General features: G+C 57.6%; 2 protein-coding genes across 3 annotated transcripts in view; one reads left to right on the forward strand and one right to left on the reverse strand.

Annotated features, from left to right (window-relative positions):
• The window catches only part of PSKH1 (protein serine kinase H1), a 77,428-nt gene extending 69,321 nt beyond the window's left edge, over positions 1–8,107 (forward strand). For both annotated transcript variants that reach the window (XM_084644351.1, XM_084644352.1), the window contains one exon: positions 285–8,107. In XM_084644351.1, the coding sequence (XP_084500477.1) occupies positions 285–602 (318 nt within the window). In that variant the 3' untranslated portion in view covers positions 603–8,107. The remainder of the gene's footprint in view (positions 1–284) is intronic.
• Positions 8,108–12,691: 4,584 nt separating this feature from the next.
• CTRL (chymotrypsin like) lies at positions 12,692–17,895 on the reverse strand (the record flags this gene model as incomplete). Its single annotated transcript, XM_084644391.1, has 7 exons — positions 12,692–12,853; positions 13,520–13,653; positions 14,061–14,241; positions 14,830–14,911; positions 15,657–15,736; positions 16,924–17,027; positions 17,844–17,895. The coding sequence occupies 7 exons, from the start codon at positions 17,893–17,895 to the stop codon at positions 12,692–12,694; spliced, it is 795 nt and encodes a 264-aa protein (XP_084500517.1).
• Between the last annotated feature and the right edge of the window lie 1,868 nt (positions 17,896–19,763).

Consider the following 19,763-nt stretch of genomic DNA (forward strand, 5'->3'; position numbering starts at 1 on the left):
AATGGTGATCTGCAGTGGACCCCGGTAGCCCGTTCGGCAGTGTCATTTGGTGGGGGCTGACGGAAGCCTCTGACGCTCTGTGTCCTGACACTGCACTAGTTATAACTTTGGGACTTGAGGATGGATGAGTGAGGGGAAGTGCCCTGGGGATGCCTACAAGTGAAATAAATCAGTGCTCGGCACTCAGGGGCATGGCTGGCCCTCCTTGGGCGGGGAGGGGTGGTGCTTGTCTAACAAAGTCATGGGGAATATTGTGTTCTCATAATTTCCTTTTAATTTTTCAGCCCTGGCCCAGCGTGTCCAATCTGGCCAAGGACTTCATTGATCGCCTGCTCACAGTGGATCCCAGTGACAGGATGACAGCTCTTCAAGCCTTAAAGCACCCCTGGGTAGTCAGCATGGCGGCCTCCTCATCCATGAAGAACCTGCATCGCTCCATCTCTCAGAACCTCCTCAAGAGGGCGTCCTCTCGCTGCCAAAGCACCAAATCGGCCCAGTCCACCCGCTCCAGCCGCTCCACCAAATCCAATAAGTCGCGGCGGGTACGGGAACGGGAGCTGCGGGAGCTCAACCTGCGCTACCAGCAGCAATATAATGGCTGAGAACTCAACAGGAAACTGCCAGCTGTCTTCCCAGGAGCACTTCCTCTGGTGCAGGTGTGCAACGTTCCCACTCGGTGGGGAGCACCCAGGCTCCTCCTGCAGGAGTGAGCCTACATGTGCACAAAGCTCGTGGGACATGGAACCTTTGCACCCCAGCCCCCCACAACGGGCACTCCTCACTTGGGTGGGCTGCGTCTCGGAGCCTGGTGCAGGAAGTGGAGCAGTGAAAGCCTTCCTTGTGCTCATTCAGGTCCAGAGTGAAGGTCAAAGTTCAGGGCCTCAAGTAGTCAGCAGATTAGGGAGCCACAAAGAGAAAAGCTCCCTCCCCAGCCCAGGAGTTTGGCTGCCTTTAGTTATTTATTGATTCCAGAATGTTAAGTCCCTATACATGCTTGGACAGTATTTATATTGGACTCCATGATGCCTTTCCATTGATGCTGGTGGGAGTCACACGCACAGCTAGGGTTGGAATTGCTGTGACTCAGTGAGGAGCATGAAGCAGAGAGGTTTCCCCCAAAGGCCCCGGTGACTGTTACAGCGTCACAGGTTACTCATGCTGGTTAAGGATTGATTGCGATATCGGCGCCCTGGAGTGCAGATCGTCTGCAGTCACAGTTCCCCTTTGCCCTGACTGCAGGTTCCTAACTGTGGGGAGCAGAGAGGATGAGAATCCTGCAGGAGCAAGACACGTCGCAGGACACTTCTTAAAAACGTCTTTTGTAAAGCAAACCCCGTGGCTAGCCCTGGCCCCCACCCCTGCACTAGAACTCAAGATCTCCTCTGTCTCGGGAAGCGTAAGGCTTGTGAGCCAGCTGAGGCAGGCACAAAGGGAGGGTGCGGAGGTGTCTGGAGAGGCCACTTTGGACATATTTTGAGGCAAAAAGCACGAGGACAAATGGAAGCAGAGGTTGGTGCTGGCAGGGGCCCCTCTGATCTGGGCGTCCTCAGAGGCAAGCTGGCGTTCCTTCTTGCTGCTGGGTTTAAGGTTTTGGATTCTCACCCTCGTGTTGCACCATGGACCCGACAGACGGATGGTTCCAACTGTGCCCCGTTACCAGGCCAAAACTGTGACTGCCCCAGCCATTACCCACTGCCTCCCATTCGGCCACGCACACTGATTCTGCCAGCGCCTGGCCTGCTTGGCACCCCAGGCCTGCCTTTGGGATAGCTTCAGGGCAGGCTATGGTGTGCACAAGAGAGTGGGATGGGGGCAGTCATGTCACCACGGAAACACCTTGTTAACACTGGGATGGGAGCCTTTCCTACCAGATACTCAACCTGGAGCATCAGCCCTGGTTACACGTGCCAGGCCTCAGGAAGCACTGCTCCAGACGCTCCCTTCTCCGTCAGGGGTCACTCGGCTCCTTATTTTCCTCTTTGGACTTAAGGCAGAGTCATCTCTGCCATGACCTTGTGCAGGGTGTGTCATTCCCTATGGTAGGAGGTGCTAAAACCCTGATCTCCAGAGTCCCAGACCACTGCCTTACCCACAAGCCTTTCCAAAGTCTTTCTCCTCCCTTGTGTAGGATAAATGAAGCTGCAGAAAAGGCCAGATTGCCACGTGCTGAGTTCTGGTCTAATCCAATGCGTTCCCTCCCCGTCTCAGTTCCTGACTGGGACAGAACCTGCGGGAACATCTGTCTCACCCAGGAGAGTCTTCCCTCCAGGCTGGCAGCCATTACTCTTCAGAACGCTGCAGCCATAGAGCCCATTTCCTTGGCAATTGAGTTATCATGGGATACATCATCCAGAAAGGTCCCGTGTGACGTCACTTGTGGCAGATGTAGGGCCTAATATGGGAAACAAAATTCCTTTATAGAGGTCGTATCAGCTCTGGACAAAGCCAGTTCTTGGTGACTCAGCGTGAGGCTCACAAGGTCTGTCTTGCTTTCAGGTGTGTGTGTGTGTGACACTGCATGATGGCGTGACCTAGGCCTTGCATCTGTGATGCAGGCTGCGATCCTGATACCAACTGGCCTCTCATTGGTTTGATTAGTGTCTCTCTAAAGAGAGACAGGCTGATCCCACACTCCTTCTGGCCTTCTTGCAAGCAGAGCTCCAGTTCTCACCGATGCAACCTGGTCTCTTCCATGGGAAACCTCTGAGTACACTTGGGCACACACAACAGGAGCAGTGCAGATCATCGTGTTGGCCTTTCACCTCTTGGTTTCAGTTGGGTGGTTCGCCCCCTCTTAGTTCTAACACACTTACGACCAGACAGTAGCCATATGTAAGCAAAGAGGGGACAGTGGAGGTTTCCTGGAGGGAGGGGGAATCCAAGCTCCTCTTGGAACCTCCCACCTCAGCAGAGGCTAGTGGCAGGAATCCCACTAGCTGAGCGCAGGTTACAAAAGTGCTTGGGCTGGGCTGTCTTTGGAAATGTGCTGCAGTCACAGATAATTCTGCTAATGAGGCCAGTTCGTCCGCTGTGCACATGCCCTCCACCAGCTGCGCTGGAATTCTGCCGTGCATGCTCTCTGGACTCCCTGCCTTCGTCTGTTTCACGCCAGCATCTCGACTCTCTCCACCTGACCTGAGACTCGGGAGTGTCTCCCTTTGGAAATGCCTCATTTGTGGATTTCACAGGTTAAACACTGCCCCCATTCTCCCACAATCTGCCTGCATGCATTTTATCTGTCTCCCTTTTTTCCCTCTTAACTAGGGTTCTGGAGTTTTGGCCTAGTGTGAGTTTGGGACACTTGCTCCAGTATTGAATAATCTCAGAAATAACGCAGTGATTGTGTATCTGTGCCCTGGGTGAGGTCTGCATCTCACTTGTCTGGGAGCTCTCTGGGACACACTGTACCCAGAGAGAAATCTCCTGCTCAGTAAGTGAAAATGTCCCTCTCCCTGCATTTGACAGTGAAATATGACTGAAGTTAGGGTGACACCTAGTGGCAAATTGCAGTATATCATCTTGCAGAGAGATCTCTTTGCGTTTTGTTTTCTTATAGTTACGAGTGAGGCATCTCTGTGTTTGGTATGCAGGGGACTTGGTGAGGTTGTAGGGGGCGTGCTCTCAATCAGATCAGACAGAGCTGTCAGAGCCATTGAATAATTCTTGTCTTTAATATGAATGCACCTCCCTTTTTATTCCTTTGGCGAAACTGCCCAGATTGTAATGCCCAGTTTTCCGTCCCCTGACCGGACGTCGTCCATAGCAGAGCAGCATATTGGACTGGTGAGGCAGGGGAACGATTCTTGGCCATGTGTGCTTGAACCGTTGGCACAGAAATTGTGATACACTAGCGTCTGAATTCCAGTTAGGAGTATTTCTGTCTGCCACTGGGCTCTCCTCAGATGTCTGAGCAGAATCGTTACAGTTATGCTACTTGACATCTCTGATAGCTGCCCCAGCCTTTCCCTCTATCCGTGTATGGCCCAGTGTTTGCTGTCATAGGGTGCTAGGTTTGTGGAGTCACACAAATAGTGAAGGTAGCTGGCTGGTTATTTGAGGGGCTAATGGAGGGGTAGAAGGGCAGCGAGCTCCTTGACTCCCTCTTTCCACCTGTACCAGGAGAACATTAGCTTGTGAATGTTTCATTTGCATTTTGTACCTGAAAAGGTTTTTCTGCCCAACCATGCTCTCTTCCCTGTGGGTAGAAGTGGCTGGATTATTCGTACACATGGACAATCGGATGAATTTGTCCCTTCTGTTACCAAATCATTGATTTTTACAATTGTGCTCTTTGTGACTGCTCAGCAAACTGCTCATGGGAACGAATTTTAGCCAGCAGGTTGTTTGAAAACTTCACTTTGGCTGCTTTGCTATTCATTATCCTTGGTGTGTGATTGGTCACCTAAGTCACATGACATTGTTTGCTCCTCCTGTAAGCAGGAGAGTAGTGCCTAGGGAATGACAAGTTACCTTCTCCTCATGTGGTTATGGGTATAGGTCTGAAGAGCAGCCACTTGCCACATACGAGTGCAAATAAATGTTCACGTGGACAAAGGCAGGAAGCTGGCTGAATAGGACAGATGTTCAGTCTTCCATTGCCTACTAATGAACACACCAGCATTCAACTGGTTCTGCCTTGTTGCAGAAATCTCATGGGATGTGAGGAGAAAGTAGAGAGTAAATGGGCTGAGACTGGAAGCAATCACTTGGTGACCTAGTATATTGTCCTCCTGGGACCAGCTCTCAAATTGCTGCTTTCCACCCTATTCCCAGGGAAATGCTCCTTTAAGGAGTGAAGGGAAATACTTGTGTCTGTCTATTGGAACTTAGCAATACTGTGTGAAATGGTCTCTTCACTCTGACGAGGAGTTTCAGCTTGCTTGCTCTTTCGCAGGAGGTGGATCTGGCTTCGCAGAATGCTGTCCATTGGATCCTGCATATTTTGGAGCATTAGTGGAAATAACAAAGGGCTTCCAAGGAGAACAGTAGGTGGGCTGCAAACGGAGGATGCTACTTTGGATCCAACTTATGAATGTATTGGAGATGGACTTTCCGAAAGCCTTTGACAAGGTCCCTCACCAAAGGTTCTTAAGCAAACTATGCAGTCATGGCGTAAGAGGGAAGGTCCTCTCATGGTTAAAAAATGGGAAACAAAAGTGTTGGAATAAATAGTCAGTTTTCACACTAGAGAGAGGTAAAGAGCTGTGTCCCCCAGGGATCTGTAGTGGGACCCTCGCTGTTCAACACATTCACAAATGATATGGGAAAGGGGGTGAATAGGGAGGAGGTAAAATTTGCAGATGATGCAAAATTACTCGAAGAATTACTTGTGAAGGCCAAAATTATAACAGGGTTAAAAAATGGCTATTAGCCAAAATGGTCATGGACGCAGCCTTGATTAGTCTACTCCTGATCCCTCCCAATGCAACGCCAGACGGCTAAATGCCAAGCTGATGGGGAAGAGGTCAGTGCTGCTTCATGAAGTATTCCAAAATAATGGTGATATCTTACATAATATTCAGATTGTAGTACAACCCAGTAGCCCCTGTCAGGTTCAGGGCCCCATTGTATTTGGAGCTATGCAAACACAGATGAAGGCATGGCCTCTGCTCCCACGAGCTTTACAGGTTTAAGAAGTAGGTGAGATCAGCTAGGGAGTGCTGACGTGCTGCTTTGGGTGGTGACTTGGAAACCAGCTGCAATGAAGTTCCTGCAACAGGTTTGGGAATAATCAGCCTGCAGACATTCTAACCCCTTTGGGCTGGGTGGTCTAGTTCTTCTAATGTCTTCTCTGGTAACTTTCCATTGCTTCTTCCTTCCTCCTCCTCCATCCTGCTCCTTGTCCCACATTCTGGACTCTGCCATGTGGACATATTTGGTTGAAATGCTGATGCCTGACATACTGTATTAGGGCTGTGGGGAGACTGAGGCTGGGCACACGGACATGCTCTTCTCTAGTGACCCAGCACTTACAGTAAAAAATGAGAGTTTTTAATGTCCTCATGTGGCCCCCAAAATGATTGTGGCTGATCTGGGCAGGACAGCGGGCTCTGTCTCTCTCTGAGGCCTTCGTCAGAACCTAGGCTAACAGTGTGCACCCAATGGGGCACTTGGGCATAAAAACCATGGAGCCATGTTGGATTTATTGTTTCTGCGGCTCTGGGCTCACTAAAGAGACCCCACATCACCTACTGATTATTGAAAAGGGCTTCAAGTCCCCAAGCGCGGCTCCTTCCTTCTGGAGTGGCAGCTTGGTGGAGCCAGCTCTTTGGCTAGTCCCATTAAAGCTGCCCTGTTGACTGCAGTATTTTGCCGTAGATGCAAAGATACAGCTATAGGGGCAGATTGTCCCCTGTGGCCTGCTCATGCCAGGGGAGGAGAGGTGGACAGAGCTCTGCTCTGCCATGAAGGGGGAGCAGCTGGCATGGGAAGATGCTATGTCACCTCTGCCAGTTTCATGCTAGCAGAGGGTACGCTGCACAAGAGGAATTGCCTGCTGCCAGCCTCTGACCAAAGTACAGTCATTATGTGATGTCTGAGCAGCACAGTAACAGACCTGGAGGATCTGGTCCAACATCTTGAAGAACCAGCCAAGCCCATTCAGGGGAGTACATGGACTCTCCTAGGGGCATGCTGCCCTCATTAATGTTTACAGTAGGATGGGAAGGGCCAGGATCAGTAACAATTCTTATATTGCTACCAAAGTGCCCACCCAGAACAGGAGCATCCCTGTCTCTGGGGTCACAGCTCAGGCCCATAGATCATCTCTCCTCACTACCTGCCTTCTCTTTATCCAGGACCTGTCTGGTAGGAAGGAGATCGTTTCATGTCAGAATATAATCCCTCTTGTCCCTTATGCAAACCAACCACCCAACCCAGCCTGCATGGTGTGTGGGTAATGCAGCCCTGCCGAGGCCATGTCACATCTTACATGACGTCCTCCTGCAAACTCTGACTTTTGATTTATAGCTCACATTCATCTGATTTGCAGTAATATTAAAAATCCTTAATAGTGTGTGACTAGAAGAGACGGGAGCCAACAGTGGCTTCCTAGAGAATCAAACACTTGGAAAGCATTGCAGAAAGCTGCTCCTTACTGCACACTGAAAGGGCTGTTGCATGTGCCTAGTGGGCATCTGTGTGTGTGTGTGTCACACATGCCCTTGCAGTTTCCAAATCTCCTGTATCTCTTGAAAAACTATCACTAAGTGCCTGTGCTGTTTGATGCCTCGTACCAGGCTTTGTGTGGACTATGTTGATGCTCTCCCTATCACGAGGCTTCTGCTGCTTTGTTCAGACTATTCATCTCCACCCCCAGAAAGCCTAGATAACTGTGCAGCCCTTTAATGCTACAGGGGCATGTGCCTGTGCGTCAGACGTGTGTATTACTGAGCAGGGGCATTGCCAAAGACGTGCAATAGGAAGGGTGTTCTCTGGTGGTGCTGCATGCCCAGAGCACAGCTTTGTCCCTTGCCGCTCTGACCATTCCCTTGGTGAACAGTGCCTGGAAGGAGAGGCCACTGCCTGCCTGACGATATTCCCTTCTCCATCTGCATTTCCCTCTGTCCTCCTATGCACAATATACTGTAGATTCTCTCCTCGGTACCAGACGAGCTGCTGGCTGCTGCTCTGAGAACTTTGCACTGTGGTTGCTTTTCGACTGTGGAAGAAATCTGGGCCAAATGTAGGTACCTGGTAGGCAGAGCACCTGCCATGAGCACACATGAAGATGCTGTGATCCTTTCTGTTACCTTTCATGACACAAAGATGCCTCTTGGAAGCCCTCAGGACAGGAGGTCTTGACGTGCTGGCTCCAGTTTTGTTGCCAGGTCGTCCCTGGCCGTGTAGGAGCTGCTGAAGGTATTCGCATCATGTCCCACTTTATCTCCTCTCAAAAGGATGCGCTGTTTGTCTTGAGAAATATCCGGTTCTGTGATTTGCCTTTGATTCCTTTTGTACACTAAGGAGTCTCTTGTAGAGTGAGATCTGATCCATGGTACTTACCCTGTAATGTTAAAATGAGTGTATAGAATTATTTATTTTGTGTATCCAGTCTGTTAAATGTGTAAATGTATCCGGTGTATCCAATAAACCTTTTGTCCTCGTTCCCTGGCTGGGGCCTGCTCTCTGACGGACACCCAAAGGAGGGGGCTTTTATGGGGTTACAGTTGCTGAATGTATCTGGGGCTGAGTGATGCCTACTTGCGCTCCACTCCTCTCCCAAACACACCAGGTGCGGTAGTGAGTCGGGGACCCTTTACGAGGAGATCTTGCTTCTTCCCTTAAGGAAATGTTGCATTGTCCCCATTAAAATAATAGTGGTTGCCATTTCTGCAGGCTGTCTTCAGCCAAGGATCTGCAAGCACTTGGCAGCGGAGGGAAGGCCTACGGAGGTGAGATCTTCAAAGGTCTCAAAGGGAGTTAAGCACGCATCTCTCACTGAAACCCACTGGGAGTTGGGTCTCCTTCAACGTGCTCTTCATGCTGTCTGGGCAGGACCTAAGATTGTGTGTTTGCGGAAATGCACAGCAGATCTTTGGGTGCTCACCATTATTGCCAATAGATAACCTGCTGTCCGCGAGCAGCCCTAGCCAGTAGCACAAAGTCTTGGCTTAATCTTCTGCCCTTCCCGTGGGGCACTCTCCCCCGCCAGCCGGAGCTGCCTAGGAGAGGGCTTTCTGCAATAGATGTAGCTCCCCTTCTTGCTTTGATCCTATTGCTCCTGTGTCACCCTGACTGACAAGGAGGCCGAAGGGCAGACACCCTGAGTTGGTAGCAGGTTCACCTCTGCCCTGAGCTCTTTGTCTCTCCTCATCTGTCATTTTGCCAGCCCCCGCTCAGGGCAGCTGCTCTTCGGCAAGCTCCCTCCATTGTCGCTCCTCTGGTAAAGGGGGCCCAGGTGTGAACCCCCATTCCAGGTGGAGCTGCAGCACAGCCCTAGCCCTGGACCGGTGCAACTGCCTACGCAGCCCTCCACCACACAGGCCTTTGCAAACCCCTGCCTCCAGTGCTCTCCATTAGTACCTGTGTGTCGGCCATTGCTGCTTGCTGGGATTGCCTCAGAGCCGTTAGCTGCCTTTCCCAGGGATGTCTCATAGGATCAGTTCCTGCCCCTAGGTCCTGCTGGATAGCTCTCTCGCCTGATTCTCCACACTCCGAAGATGCTAAAGGAACCAGTCCAAAGCTTGCTCCCTGCGGTGGCCCCCAACGCCTCCCTGCTGTTTTTTGCAGACAGGCACTTGGCTGCCTTGTCTGGTCCATGACAAGCTGGAAGCTTATGGGTTTTGCAATGAAGATGTTGTGAGATAGCTGCAGCCCTTTGTTCATCTCCCAGGCTGGCCCCGATCCTGTACTCCCACCCCTCTCACTCGATAGCTCTGCTAAACACAAGTAGACATCTTGCTCTGGCCTGATGTTTCCATTTCCAGCAGGGAGCCCAATGTGTAGCTACTAGCCTGCAGGGCAAGGATCTTCCCAAGCTCCTCTGCTCTGCTCTCTTGTTGCCCAGCGGGGAAGTCCTGGCACCCCCGCCCCAAGCGGGGACACCCTGCCCTGCCCCACCCCAGGATGCTGGGAGCTGGGTCCTGGCTCTGGTATAAATAAATGCACCGATGCCAGTGGTAAGAGACTCTAATGAGCAGACTCTGTACATCGTCTAGGGCTAACCCAGGCAAAGCAGCTGGGGACTCCTCACTTATGCTTAAAAACCCTTGCCCCTCAGCATTCAAGCAGAATAGGAATAGTAAATTCTCCTTTTTTATTGTCTTCCCCCCAGCATGAAGACACATCCCTTCTTCCAGGCTGTGGGGGAAGCAGTCAGCAAAGTCTTTTGTGCACAATGGCTTGTCTGATGGCTATAGACCTTGTGTTGGGGAGGAGGTGACACCTCTTGTGGTGAATGAGTGTTCACATCTGGGCTTCTCCCCTGACTGTGGGCCATTCACGGGCTTAGGAAACATTTTTATAGTTATGGAGCAAACTTTTCAACCTTACCTGATAACACGGGCTACAGATAGGATAAGTAGGATTAATACATGCAGCATCCTACTAGCATTTCATAAAGACTACCCACGTGGTTATAACTGTCTGTTCTAACTTCACACAGTTGAGCTAGATGGGGTTCCAGCTGTGCATTTGTCAGTGGTCAGTGAGGCCTCAGACCAAGTGAGCTGGCACTTGGTCTGCCAGTGTCACGTGGTACTAAGCCAGATGCCTTGGAGGAAACCAAGTATACAGTATCAGCACAGTTCCTTTTATCAACCAGCCCTGCAATCTTGTCAAGCAATGATCACAGATTTGTTGGACAGACCTATCTTCTGGGGACCCAGGCCAGCTGGCTGCCATATCAACAAAGAGCCAGAGGCTGAAAGTCGGGTCCTGAATTAGCCGATTCATTAGTTTACCTGGGACTGACATCAGGCTGACCCGTCTGTAGTGCCCTGAGTCATCCCTATTAAATGTGGGAACTATGTTAGCAGGCTGTTGGTCCTCTGGCATGTCCCCCAGCTGGCTCAGTGGTTCCTTCAAGCCTCTTGGATGTGAGTTTTCTGGGCCTGGTGGTTTGAAAATGGTTACGTTTAGCAAATGCTGCTTGGGGTGTGTGTGTGTAGGGGTGGGTAAATGCCCTGGCCTGGGGGGTGTCGAGGGGGCAGTGCTGTGTAAATACCTGGCCCAGGTGTGTGTGTGTGGTGGGGGGGGGAGCTGCTGTGTAAATACCCTGGCCTGGGTGTGTGTATGGGGAGAGTAGGGGGTGCTGTGTAAATGCCCTGGTGTGGTGGGGGGCAGGGAGTGGTGTGTAAATGCCCTGCCCTGGGGTGTGTGACCAGGGTTTCCCTAGGGGCTGGCTGTGGTCCCACTGAGCCGGCTGCAGGGGCAGGTGCTTAGGGACGGGCCCCAGTTCTGGTTTTGTTCAGGGCAGAGACCTGTGATTTGGTGCCAGTGACACCAGGTTGGGCTCTGCTGGTGACTGTCACATGCCTGGTGCTCAGAGAACTGGGGGGCTGCAAGCAGCCAGTGCTGCCTCCCCTGCAGGTGGGTATCGTTGTAAGTGGGGAGCTGGGTAAGGGGTGTCATGGGGGGGAGAAGTGGGCACCCATTTCCCTCCCCCTCCTGCGTGGGAACAGGGTCCCCGGGCAGCCCTAGGGGCAGGATGGGAGAGGACTGTTGCCCCTTTGTGCTTCCACCTAGTCCTGACCTCTCCCCCTAGTCTGCCCAGCCTCCACTTGGCTCAATCCTCCCCACCCCCTCACGTCCTGCCTAATTCCTCTGAGTCCCCCCCCTGACCTGCACGCACTCCCACAAGCCCCCCAAACACCCACAGCCCTGTAGGCTCAGAGCATCCACCCCAGGCTCAGAGCATTCTCCTGTGGTGCCCAGCAGCCCCCTGCCAGGTGGGACTGGAGAAGCCCATGGACTGCAGGAACCAGGGGCCCATGGAGAACCAGCCTCCTGGGGCTGTAAGGCAGCCCCTTGGTGGCAGCAAGTGGCACTGCACCAGGGGCACAGCGGAGCTGACAGAGGGGCAGGGCTGGGGGCTCTATTTGCCCATACTGAGCCGATGTCCCTGTGGCTGGCTGTCTGTACGTGGCAGCCTAGTGGGATCCCGAACTCCTGTTTTATCTCGCCCTTTCCCTCTTTCTCCAGCAGGTCCATATGGGCTGAGCTGCCCGGAGCTGGGCTGGGCTCTGCCTGGGACTCTACCCGGCACAGTGACCTTCCTGCCCTGGGCCCCCCACTTGCACCCGCTGTGAGCAGAGGGGTGAGGGTGGCTCACAAGCCAGGCAGTAGCTCAGCAGAGCTGCGGCAAGGGCGGCTGGTACCGGAAAGGAGCCTAGAGGCTTGGGGTTCAGAGGTGGGGCCAGAAGGTCTGTGTAGACAGGCTGCCCCAAGGGCGTGGGGATGGAGTTTAAGCCTCAGAGCATGGCCCAGGGCCCATGTCCTTCAGCCAGCTCTGCCCATGCACCCCCACTTTGGTGCTCTGCTGCACCCGGCTGGGCCTGCAGATGAACACCTGCCAAAGCGACTGCCCCACACTGAGCCCCCATCCCATCCTGGGCAGTGGGCAAAGCAGCCTTTCCAGGGAGCATGGTCACTTGGACAGAGGGCCCCGGCCTGCACAGACCATTCCTCTTCTCTCCTAGGGCAAACCCCATCTGCCGGAGCTTCCCGGGCGTGGCAGTATGGGGGCCGAACAGGCCAGCAGGACATAGGAAGTGGCTCTGCAGGCTCGTGGGGGATTAACTCTAGCTTGAGCAGGGCCCATTGGGCTGGCCCCTAGCATGCAGGGGGGGCATCTGTATGGCACAGCCAATTGACAGACCCCCCCCCCCCCCGGGAAGGGCATGTGGGCAATGCGCTGGGACTGTCAGAGAGGGCAGAGGATCTGGTCCCACCTGAGACCCCCCCCCAGCTGGTTCCATTGCCCCAGGCTCCTCACACACCTGGTCCCTCCCTGCACAGCGTGGGGCTGGGCATGGGGAGCCAGGACACTCCCGGTGCTGCAGGGGCTGAGCACAGAGGAGCTGGACAAAACACCGGCTGCACAGAACAAACCCTTTATTCCTTTGTACAGAGCCTGCAGGAGGAAGTCCCGGGCTCTCAGCGGCCCGCTGGCCCAGGCCAACACTGCCCGCGCTCCCTGGCGCTCTGCAGCAACGTGTCAGGGCCCTGGGCTGCTCTGCCCAGCCAGGTGCTAGTTGGAGGCCAGGACGCTGTCGATCCAGTTGCGGAAGGCACTGACTCGGCCGTACACGGCAGGTGTCCGGACGTTGCAGTTTCTATTTCCCCAGGAGACGATCCCAATCAGGGTCCAGGCCTTCCCTTTCAGGTACACGAGTGGCCCGCCCGAGTCCCCCTGGCGAGAGAGCAGGGATGACGTGGCACCATGCCAGGGCACGGTGCAAGAGAGAGGCCGTGCCTGGGCACTGGCAGGAGGAGGGCTCCCTGGGGCGCTAGCTGAGTGTAGGCGAGGGGCTCTGGAGAGATCCTTCCCCCTCGCCCACCCAGCGTGCCCTGTGCCCCTCCCGCCTCCTCTGCCCAGCCTTCCCTGTGCCCCTCCCCCCCACCGATCCACCCTGCCCTGTGCCCTTCCTCATCCTGCTCTGTGCCCCTCCTCATACCCCTCCACCCTGCCCTGTGCCTCTTCCCCTCACCTGTCCTGTGCCTCCCACCCATCCTGCCCTGTGCCCCTCCCGCCTCCTCTGCCCAGCCTTCCCTGTGCCCCTCCCCCCCACCGATCCACCCTGCCCTGTGCCCTTCCTCATCCTGCTCTGTGCCTCTCCCCCCCAGCCTGCCCTGGGCCCCTCCCCACTCCTCTACTGAGACTGACCTGTTCAACTCCCCCTCTCCCTCTCCTATGTCCATCGTGCCCGGCACCCCTCCCCCCACCCATCCTGCTCTATGCCCTTCCCCTTCCTCTGCCCCTCCCTCTCTCCTCTGCTGACCCTGCCCTGTGCCCCTCCCCCGCCCACCCTGCCCTGTGCCCAGCACCCCTCGTATGGGTGACATTACAGATCTTTACCTGGCAGGAGGAGGCGCCGGCCCCCCCAGCGCAGAGCATGGAGTTGGTGATGCTGCTGCCCCAGTATTCCTGGCACTGGCTCACCGTGACCAGGGGCAGGGCCACCTGCTGCAGCCGGACGGCCCCACCGCTCGCTGGGAAACAAACCCCCCATCAGGGCCAAGTGTGGGGACAGCCAGACACAGACGCACCCGCTGGCTGCCCTGCCCTGGCAGGATGCCCCCTGCCCTGGGCTGCCCCCTGCACTGGGCTCTCTGGCGTGTGGCTGGGGCGGGTGCGGCTGGACCACGCGGGCCCTGAGCACGCAGCGGCGCGGGTGGCTGGGATGCTGCAGCATTGGCAGCCTAGGACCCGTCCAGCCCCAGGCAGACCCACAGCAGAGCCCTTGCTGGGCCCCAGGCCAGGCGCTGTGTGCCCGCTGCTTGCATTGCCATGCATTGGCCAGGTGCCCCAGCGCTGGGTGCCGCATGAAGCCCATACGGGTGGGCATGAGGCACAAGCTGCCCCATGTCTGACCCCCCCAGGGGCTGTGCGTACGTACCAGTGCCGCTGGTCCGGCCCCAGCCAGTGGTGATGCACGTGGGGTTGGCCAACAGCGACTCGCCAGCTGTGGCCAGGCAGACAGGGGACACGCGGGCGCCCAGCTGGGCGGGGGAGGAGAGCTTCAGCAGGGTGATGTCGTTGTTCATGGTGTTGGCGTTCCAGTAGGGGTGGGTGATCACCTGGATGGGGGAGGGACAAGCAGCCCTTAGCACTGGGGGAGGGGGAGGAGGCTAGGGTCACCCCAGGGGCAATGCCGTCCCGCCCCACTCGCTCGCTGGATCCTGCCTGCCCCGGTGCTGCCCCGAGGGACAGTGCTGAGCTGGGCACGGGGCCTCCAGGCAGCTCCCCCCCTCGCCTCGCTAACTGCCCTTTCCCAGGGCTCCCGCGGCACTGGCCTGGGTGAGTACAAAGGACTGGGCTGCACTCCCCAAGGGCTCGCTCCAGACCAGGGCCTCCCGGGCTCCCATCGCCTGGTAACGGGCCCATCCCCAGGAGGCACAGAGAGCCTGGCCCAGGGAGCCCCGGGCGGAGCTGGGCAAGGAATGTGACTTGTCCCTACACCCATCCCTGCTCAGTGGAGAACGGGCTCCCATGCCTGGCCATGCCACTGCCAAGCCCCTTCTGCCAGCCCCTTTTCTTCCCCCACCAGGGCCCAGCCCCAGGCACAGAGCTGGGGTGCCTGCCCCCTGCCCCCGGGCTCTGTGGGACTACCCAGCATCTTGCCCCCCTCTCTGCAGGACACCAGATGGCGTTCAGTGGCGACTCACCTTGGCAATGGTCTTGACCTGGACTGGCTCAGCTCCGGAGCTCCTGTCGTACTCCCCAAGGACAGCAAAGTGAGTCCCGGCTCTGCAAGGGAGAGAGCCAGTGGGGCTGGGCACCTGAGCAGGGGTAGCTGAGCCCACCCCCAGGGATTCGCCCTAGTAACCCTCACTTGCACCAGGATCCCCTGGGCCCTCCAGTGGCCACCTCTGCCTGCCCCAGCCTGGGGGAGCTGCCCTGTGGCACATGCGTCTCCTCCGCTGAGCCCCAGAGGGGCCCAGACTCCAGCCAGAGGAGACGGCACCAGGGAGGCTCAGCCATGGTGGAGCAGGGGGGCCCCACCTCACGGCCCCTCCTCCGCAGGGGTGTTTGTTAACTGCGGATGGAGCAGCAGCGTCCGGGTCTCAGGCCCTGGGTTGGCAGTAGGGAACTGGCAGGAAGGGCTGGGGCTGGGGCAGCCCCAGGGCAGGTTGGCTCTTTGGCTCCATTCTTCCCAGGAAAACAACCTCACCCCTGGCTAGCGGCCCAGCTTCCCACCCCCTCCCCTTGCCAGGCCCTAGGCAATGCCCCAGCTCTGGAGCCCTCTGCTCACCTGGAGAGCAGAGCCATGATCTTACCCCTGCCCTTTGGTCTTACCTCTGCGCCCAGCTCCCCCAGGCCCCCGGCTTGCTCTGCTTAGCCCAAGGTGCCCCGCTGCCCTGCTGGGACTGGGTACGGGGCAGCTGGGGGGTCTCGCTCACGGGAGCTGTCCTTGTGCCCGGGCGGAGCCGTGGCACCAGCCAATGCAGAGCGGCTCCAGCGACTGGCCTTTCCTGCAGCACCGTCTCCTTACCTGACTTCGCAGTGGGCAGCCGTCACCACCCAGTTCTGGTTGATTAGGGAGCCACCGCAGAAGTGGAAGCCGGTGCTGGTCTGGAATGAGAATGGCAGGGAGGAGAGGGAGCCTGAGATGGGCTGAGGGACCCACCCTTGCATGTGCCCAGCGCTCCAGGCCCGGGGGGCCCTGAGCTGCCTGACTGCAGATTGGCACTTAGCCTGGCATTGGCAGGCTCTGCCTCTGGGTCGTTGGCACCACCACAAACCGAAATGCCATCCAGAGCCTCCTGCGCTCTGTGCCCTGCTCCCCCTCCTGATCCGCAGGCTGGGAGCAGCATCCGGCCCCTGGGCATGGGGCCCAGCTCCCTCCATTATTCGTCCTTCCTGGCAGCCCCTGGGATCACGGCCCGGTGCCCACAGGCCATGGCAGGTCCCTGGGGATCCCACTGCAGCCATCGCGGACCCCCCCAGGCCCAGGGCCGCATGCCTGCTCAGCACTCCTCATTCCTAGCGGCGCTGTCCCAGCCTAGCCGTGCATGCCCAGCTGGAGGGCCCAATGCAATGGGTGCGCTAGTCGGGCCCGCATGCTCAGGGCTTTCCAAGCGATCGCCCTGGGGGTGCCGCTTCCCAGGCTTGGGTGCTGCGGGCAGGGCTTGTGTCTGCACAAGCCAAATTGCTTTGGATTTCTTCCTAAGACGCGGCCAGGGCCATGAAAGGCCCTACTACGATCGGAGATTCCCAAGCACCGGCTGCTCCTGCTCCAAGCACCTGGGCAGCACTTTTTAGCTCTAATTCCAGGGTGGATAGACTGGCTTACGGATTAGCCAGGCCACTGAACATCCCGGGGGGCCCCGGCCTGTGCTGATCCCACAGCTGGACCCTGACAGCTGGAATTTCCCACCCTTTGAATCCATCTTATTTAGGGTGGGAAATTCCTTGATCAGTTTTGTCAAACAAGCGGGATGCAGAGGAACATGCCGTGATACCAGCAGGGGGGAGGCAGGCAGGGCTCGAGCAAGCAGCAACGCCAGCCCCATGCAGGCTGGGGGGCTCAGGCCCTCCCCTCTGTCCCATGCCCTTAGAACAGTGATGGGGCAGCCCAGCCTGGGGGCTTCCTGCACTGACCCAGCCCAGACCCTGCGAGCCAGCGCTGCTCAGCAGGGCCCTGGGTGAGGTCTGTGCTGCGCAGCATGTCAGACTGGGGCAGCTGGGCTCTGAGCTGGTGCCCAGGCCCCTGTCCCTGCCTTGCCTGGCACAGGGCCACCATGAGGAGCAAGCATTACCTGCAGGGACACTTGCCAAGGCCAGGAGCCGGGCACCGCGTTCTCCCCATTGACGATTCTCTGCAAGTTGCTCACGACTGGTCGGATTGCGGGGACCCCACAGCCTGGCGATGGAAAACCAGCCCTGCTCAGTGTCTAGGGAGCTCGCTCAGCAGCCACTGCTGGGCTCAGGCCAGTCCCAATCTGCAGGGGCGAGCTCCCTGTGGGGGCTGGTGGTCACCAAGGGGTCTGGGTCAGTCACCTGGGAGCTGGCAGTCACCGAGGGGGCTGGGTGAGTCACTTGGGGGATGGCAGTCACCGAGGGGGCTGGGTGAGCTGCCCGTGGGGCTGGCGGTCACTGAGGAGTCTGGGCACGCCGCCCGTGGGTGGTGGGGGTCCTGGCTGGGTCAGAGCGGCCACGCCAGTCTCCCCAGCCATGGGGCTCAGTAGACAGTAGGCATTGCTCGCACACCGGGAAGGCTGGTCCCCTTGGCAGCTGGCTGAGCAGAGCAGGGGAGCCCCCTGGCAGGGTCCTCTTGGACCAGAGTGCAGCCGGGAGGGGGGCAGCTGGCACCCAGGCAGTGCCAGGCTGAGGGTACCTGTCTGTGTGAACAGGCGCTGCCCGGGTACTGCCACAGGCCCCCTGGCGCTAACAGGGCAGCCGTACCCAGCACTGCCCTGCGGGCATCCCACGGAGCTGTCTCCACACTGGCCAAAGGGGCAGATTGGCAGTTCGCTGGCCCATTTGCCCGCGTAGCCCAGGGTTGGTCGGTGTCCCTGCTCAGTGGCTACACCTGGCTCCCAGCATCTCCTTTCGCTTCCACCACGGCCAAGCCGGAGACCCCCAGCGGCTGGGCGCTGCACCAGGGACTGCCCCCGCGCTCAGCCAGGCTCCAGCTGCAGTGCCTTGGGGGCACCGCCCGCAGATGGGCATGGCTTACCAGAGGCGCTTGCCAGGAGGGCCAGGCAGAGAGCCGCGTGCAGGAAAGCCATGCTGGGTCAGTGCTCACAGCTGTGCCAGGCTGCCCAGAGCCAGGCACTTTATACCCTCTGGGCGCCCGGGGACCGCCAGTCACGCACGGAGCAGGGCTGAGCTTCTGCCCCGCCTGCTCTGCCCAGGCCTTGAGCTGACAGTGACAGGCCAAATATAGCATCTCCTTGCCCCCGCTGCCCTGTGTGCGCTGCTAGGAGCAAGCGTCGTCTGGCTGGGGGTGTGCATCCAGGTAAGAGAGTGCACAGCTGGTGGCAGGCTGCCCCTTCCCAGCCCCACCCCCTCCTGCCACCCAGCACCTCACTTGGGGGTTGGGACACATGGGAAATGAGTTGGTGGAGTCTCAGCCTAGCCCTCAGTTTGGCACATGGGGTATGACTGGCAGAGTCTCATCAGGTCAGCCCAGGGCTGGACTAGCATGGGGCAGGCAGGGTGGGTCTGAGAGGCATTGGCAGAGACAGGAGGGCGCCCAGGGCTGGACTAGCATGGGGCTGGGACCGAGGGACAGCTGCAGAGCTGTGGGTGTTGGGGCAGGGCTCATGCCTGGCCGAGCTGCATGGGGGAGCCTGGCCAGCCCCTGCCCTGACTGGGCCCGGCACGTCGTCCTGGCATGAGCACAGATCTCCTCCACCATGACAGTTACAGCTCTGCTCACTCAGACGTGCCCCGGCAGGCGCAGAGTGTCTCTGGCAGAGGACAGCTCAGAGCAGAGCTTGGCATTGGGCTGGTTTTCCCTGGCTCATGTCCAGTGCACCTGTGGGAGGTCTCACGCTGGCCAGCTGGAGCAGGTGTCGGTGGTACCTTCTTCCCAGGGACTGCGAACTCTCAAGGCCGAGCCAGCTCTGCTGGGCTTGAGTGCTCAGGGATCTGGTGTGTCGCTGGCAAAGCAGGCACCAGCTTATGCCAAAGTCCCCATGCCCGGTGGCAGATTAGCCACTGGGCCAGTGGGACCCGTGTCCAGGGGCCCTGGCCAATTGTGGGGCCCCTGGAAAAATAGGCACCCCCCGCGCCCTGACTGACCGCTCCTGCTGGGGAGCAGGGTTGGAGCATGGGGGCAGGTGGAAGGAGTGAGGGGGGGGTCCCACTTGCTCTGGCCCAGGGCCCCACAAACCCCTAATCCGCCTCTGCCCATGCCTCACTTGGCTACTGTCAAATCCAGGCAGGGATTACTCCAGATCACCTGTGTCTCAATAGCATTCACAGTATGAAAACGCGCATTGGGTGCAGCCCTGCTCCGTGCGTGACTGGCGGTCCCCGGGCGCCCAGAGGGTATAAAGTGCCTGGCTCTGGGCAGCCTGGCACAGCTGTGAGCACTGACCCAGCATGGCTTTCCTGCACGTGGCTCTCTGCCTGGCCCTCCTGGCAAGCGCCTCTGGTAAGCGATGCCCATCTGTGGGCGCTGCGACGGTGCCCCCAAGGCACTGCAGCTGGAGCCTGGCTGAGCACAGGGTCCCTGGTGCAGCGCCCAGCCGCTGGGCCTCTCCGGCTTGGCCGTGGTGGAAGCGAAAGGAGATGCTGGGAGCTGGGTGTAGCCACTGAGCAGGGACACCGACCCTGGGCTATGCGGGCAAATCGAGCGCTTGTGAGTTGCTGTCTGCATTAATTTCACGTAACCGCTGTAGCCCACTCTGTGAGGTACTCGCTGAGCATTTGCCCTGGGAGCTGCCAGACCTGGGAGTCACCAGTCAGGAGAGAGACGTGAATGAGATCGAAATTCTGGCTTCCGACAAAAGGTCTTATCTCCTGCCCGGCCCAGCGCCACAGACTAACTATCGTGGAACAACAGCGGCCAATGACTTTGTTGATTGCTCTCGCCTCATACAGAGGAGATGTGCAAATGAATTATTCCCTGACATGGGGAAACTGTATC

This window comes from Lepidochelys olivacea, assembly GCF_965140295.1.
Source record: "Lepidochelys olivacea isolate rLepOli2 genome assembly, chromosome: 12".
Taxonomy (NCBI): domain Eukaryota; kingdom Metazoa; phylum Chordata; order Testudines; family Cheloniidae; genus Lepidochelys; species Lepidochelys olivacea.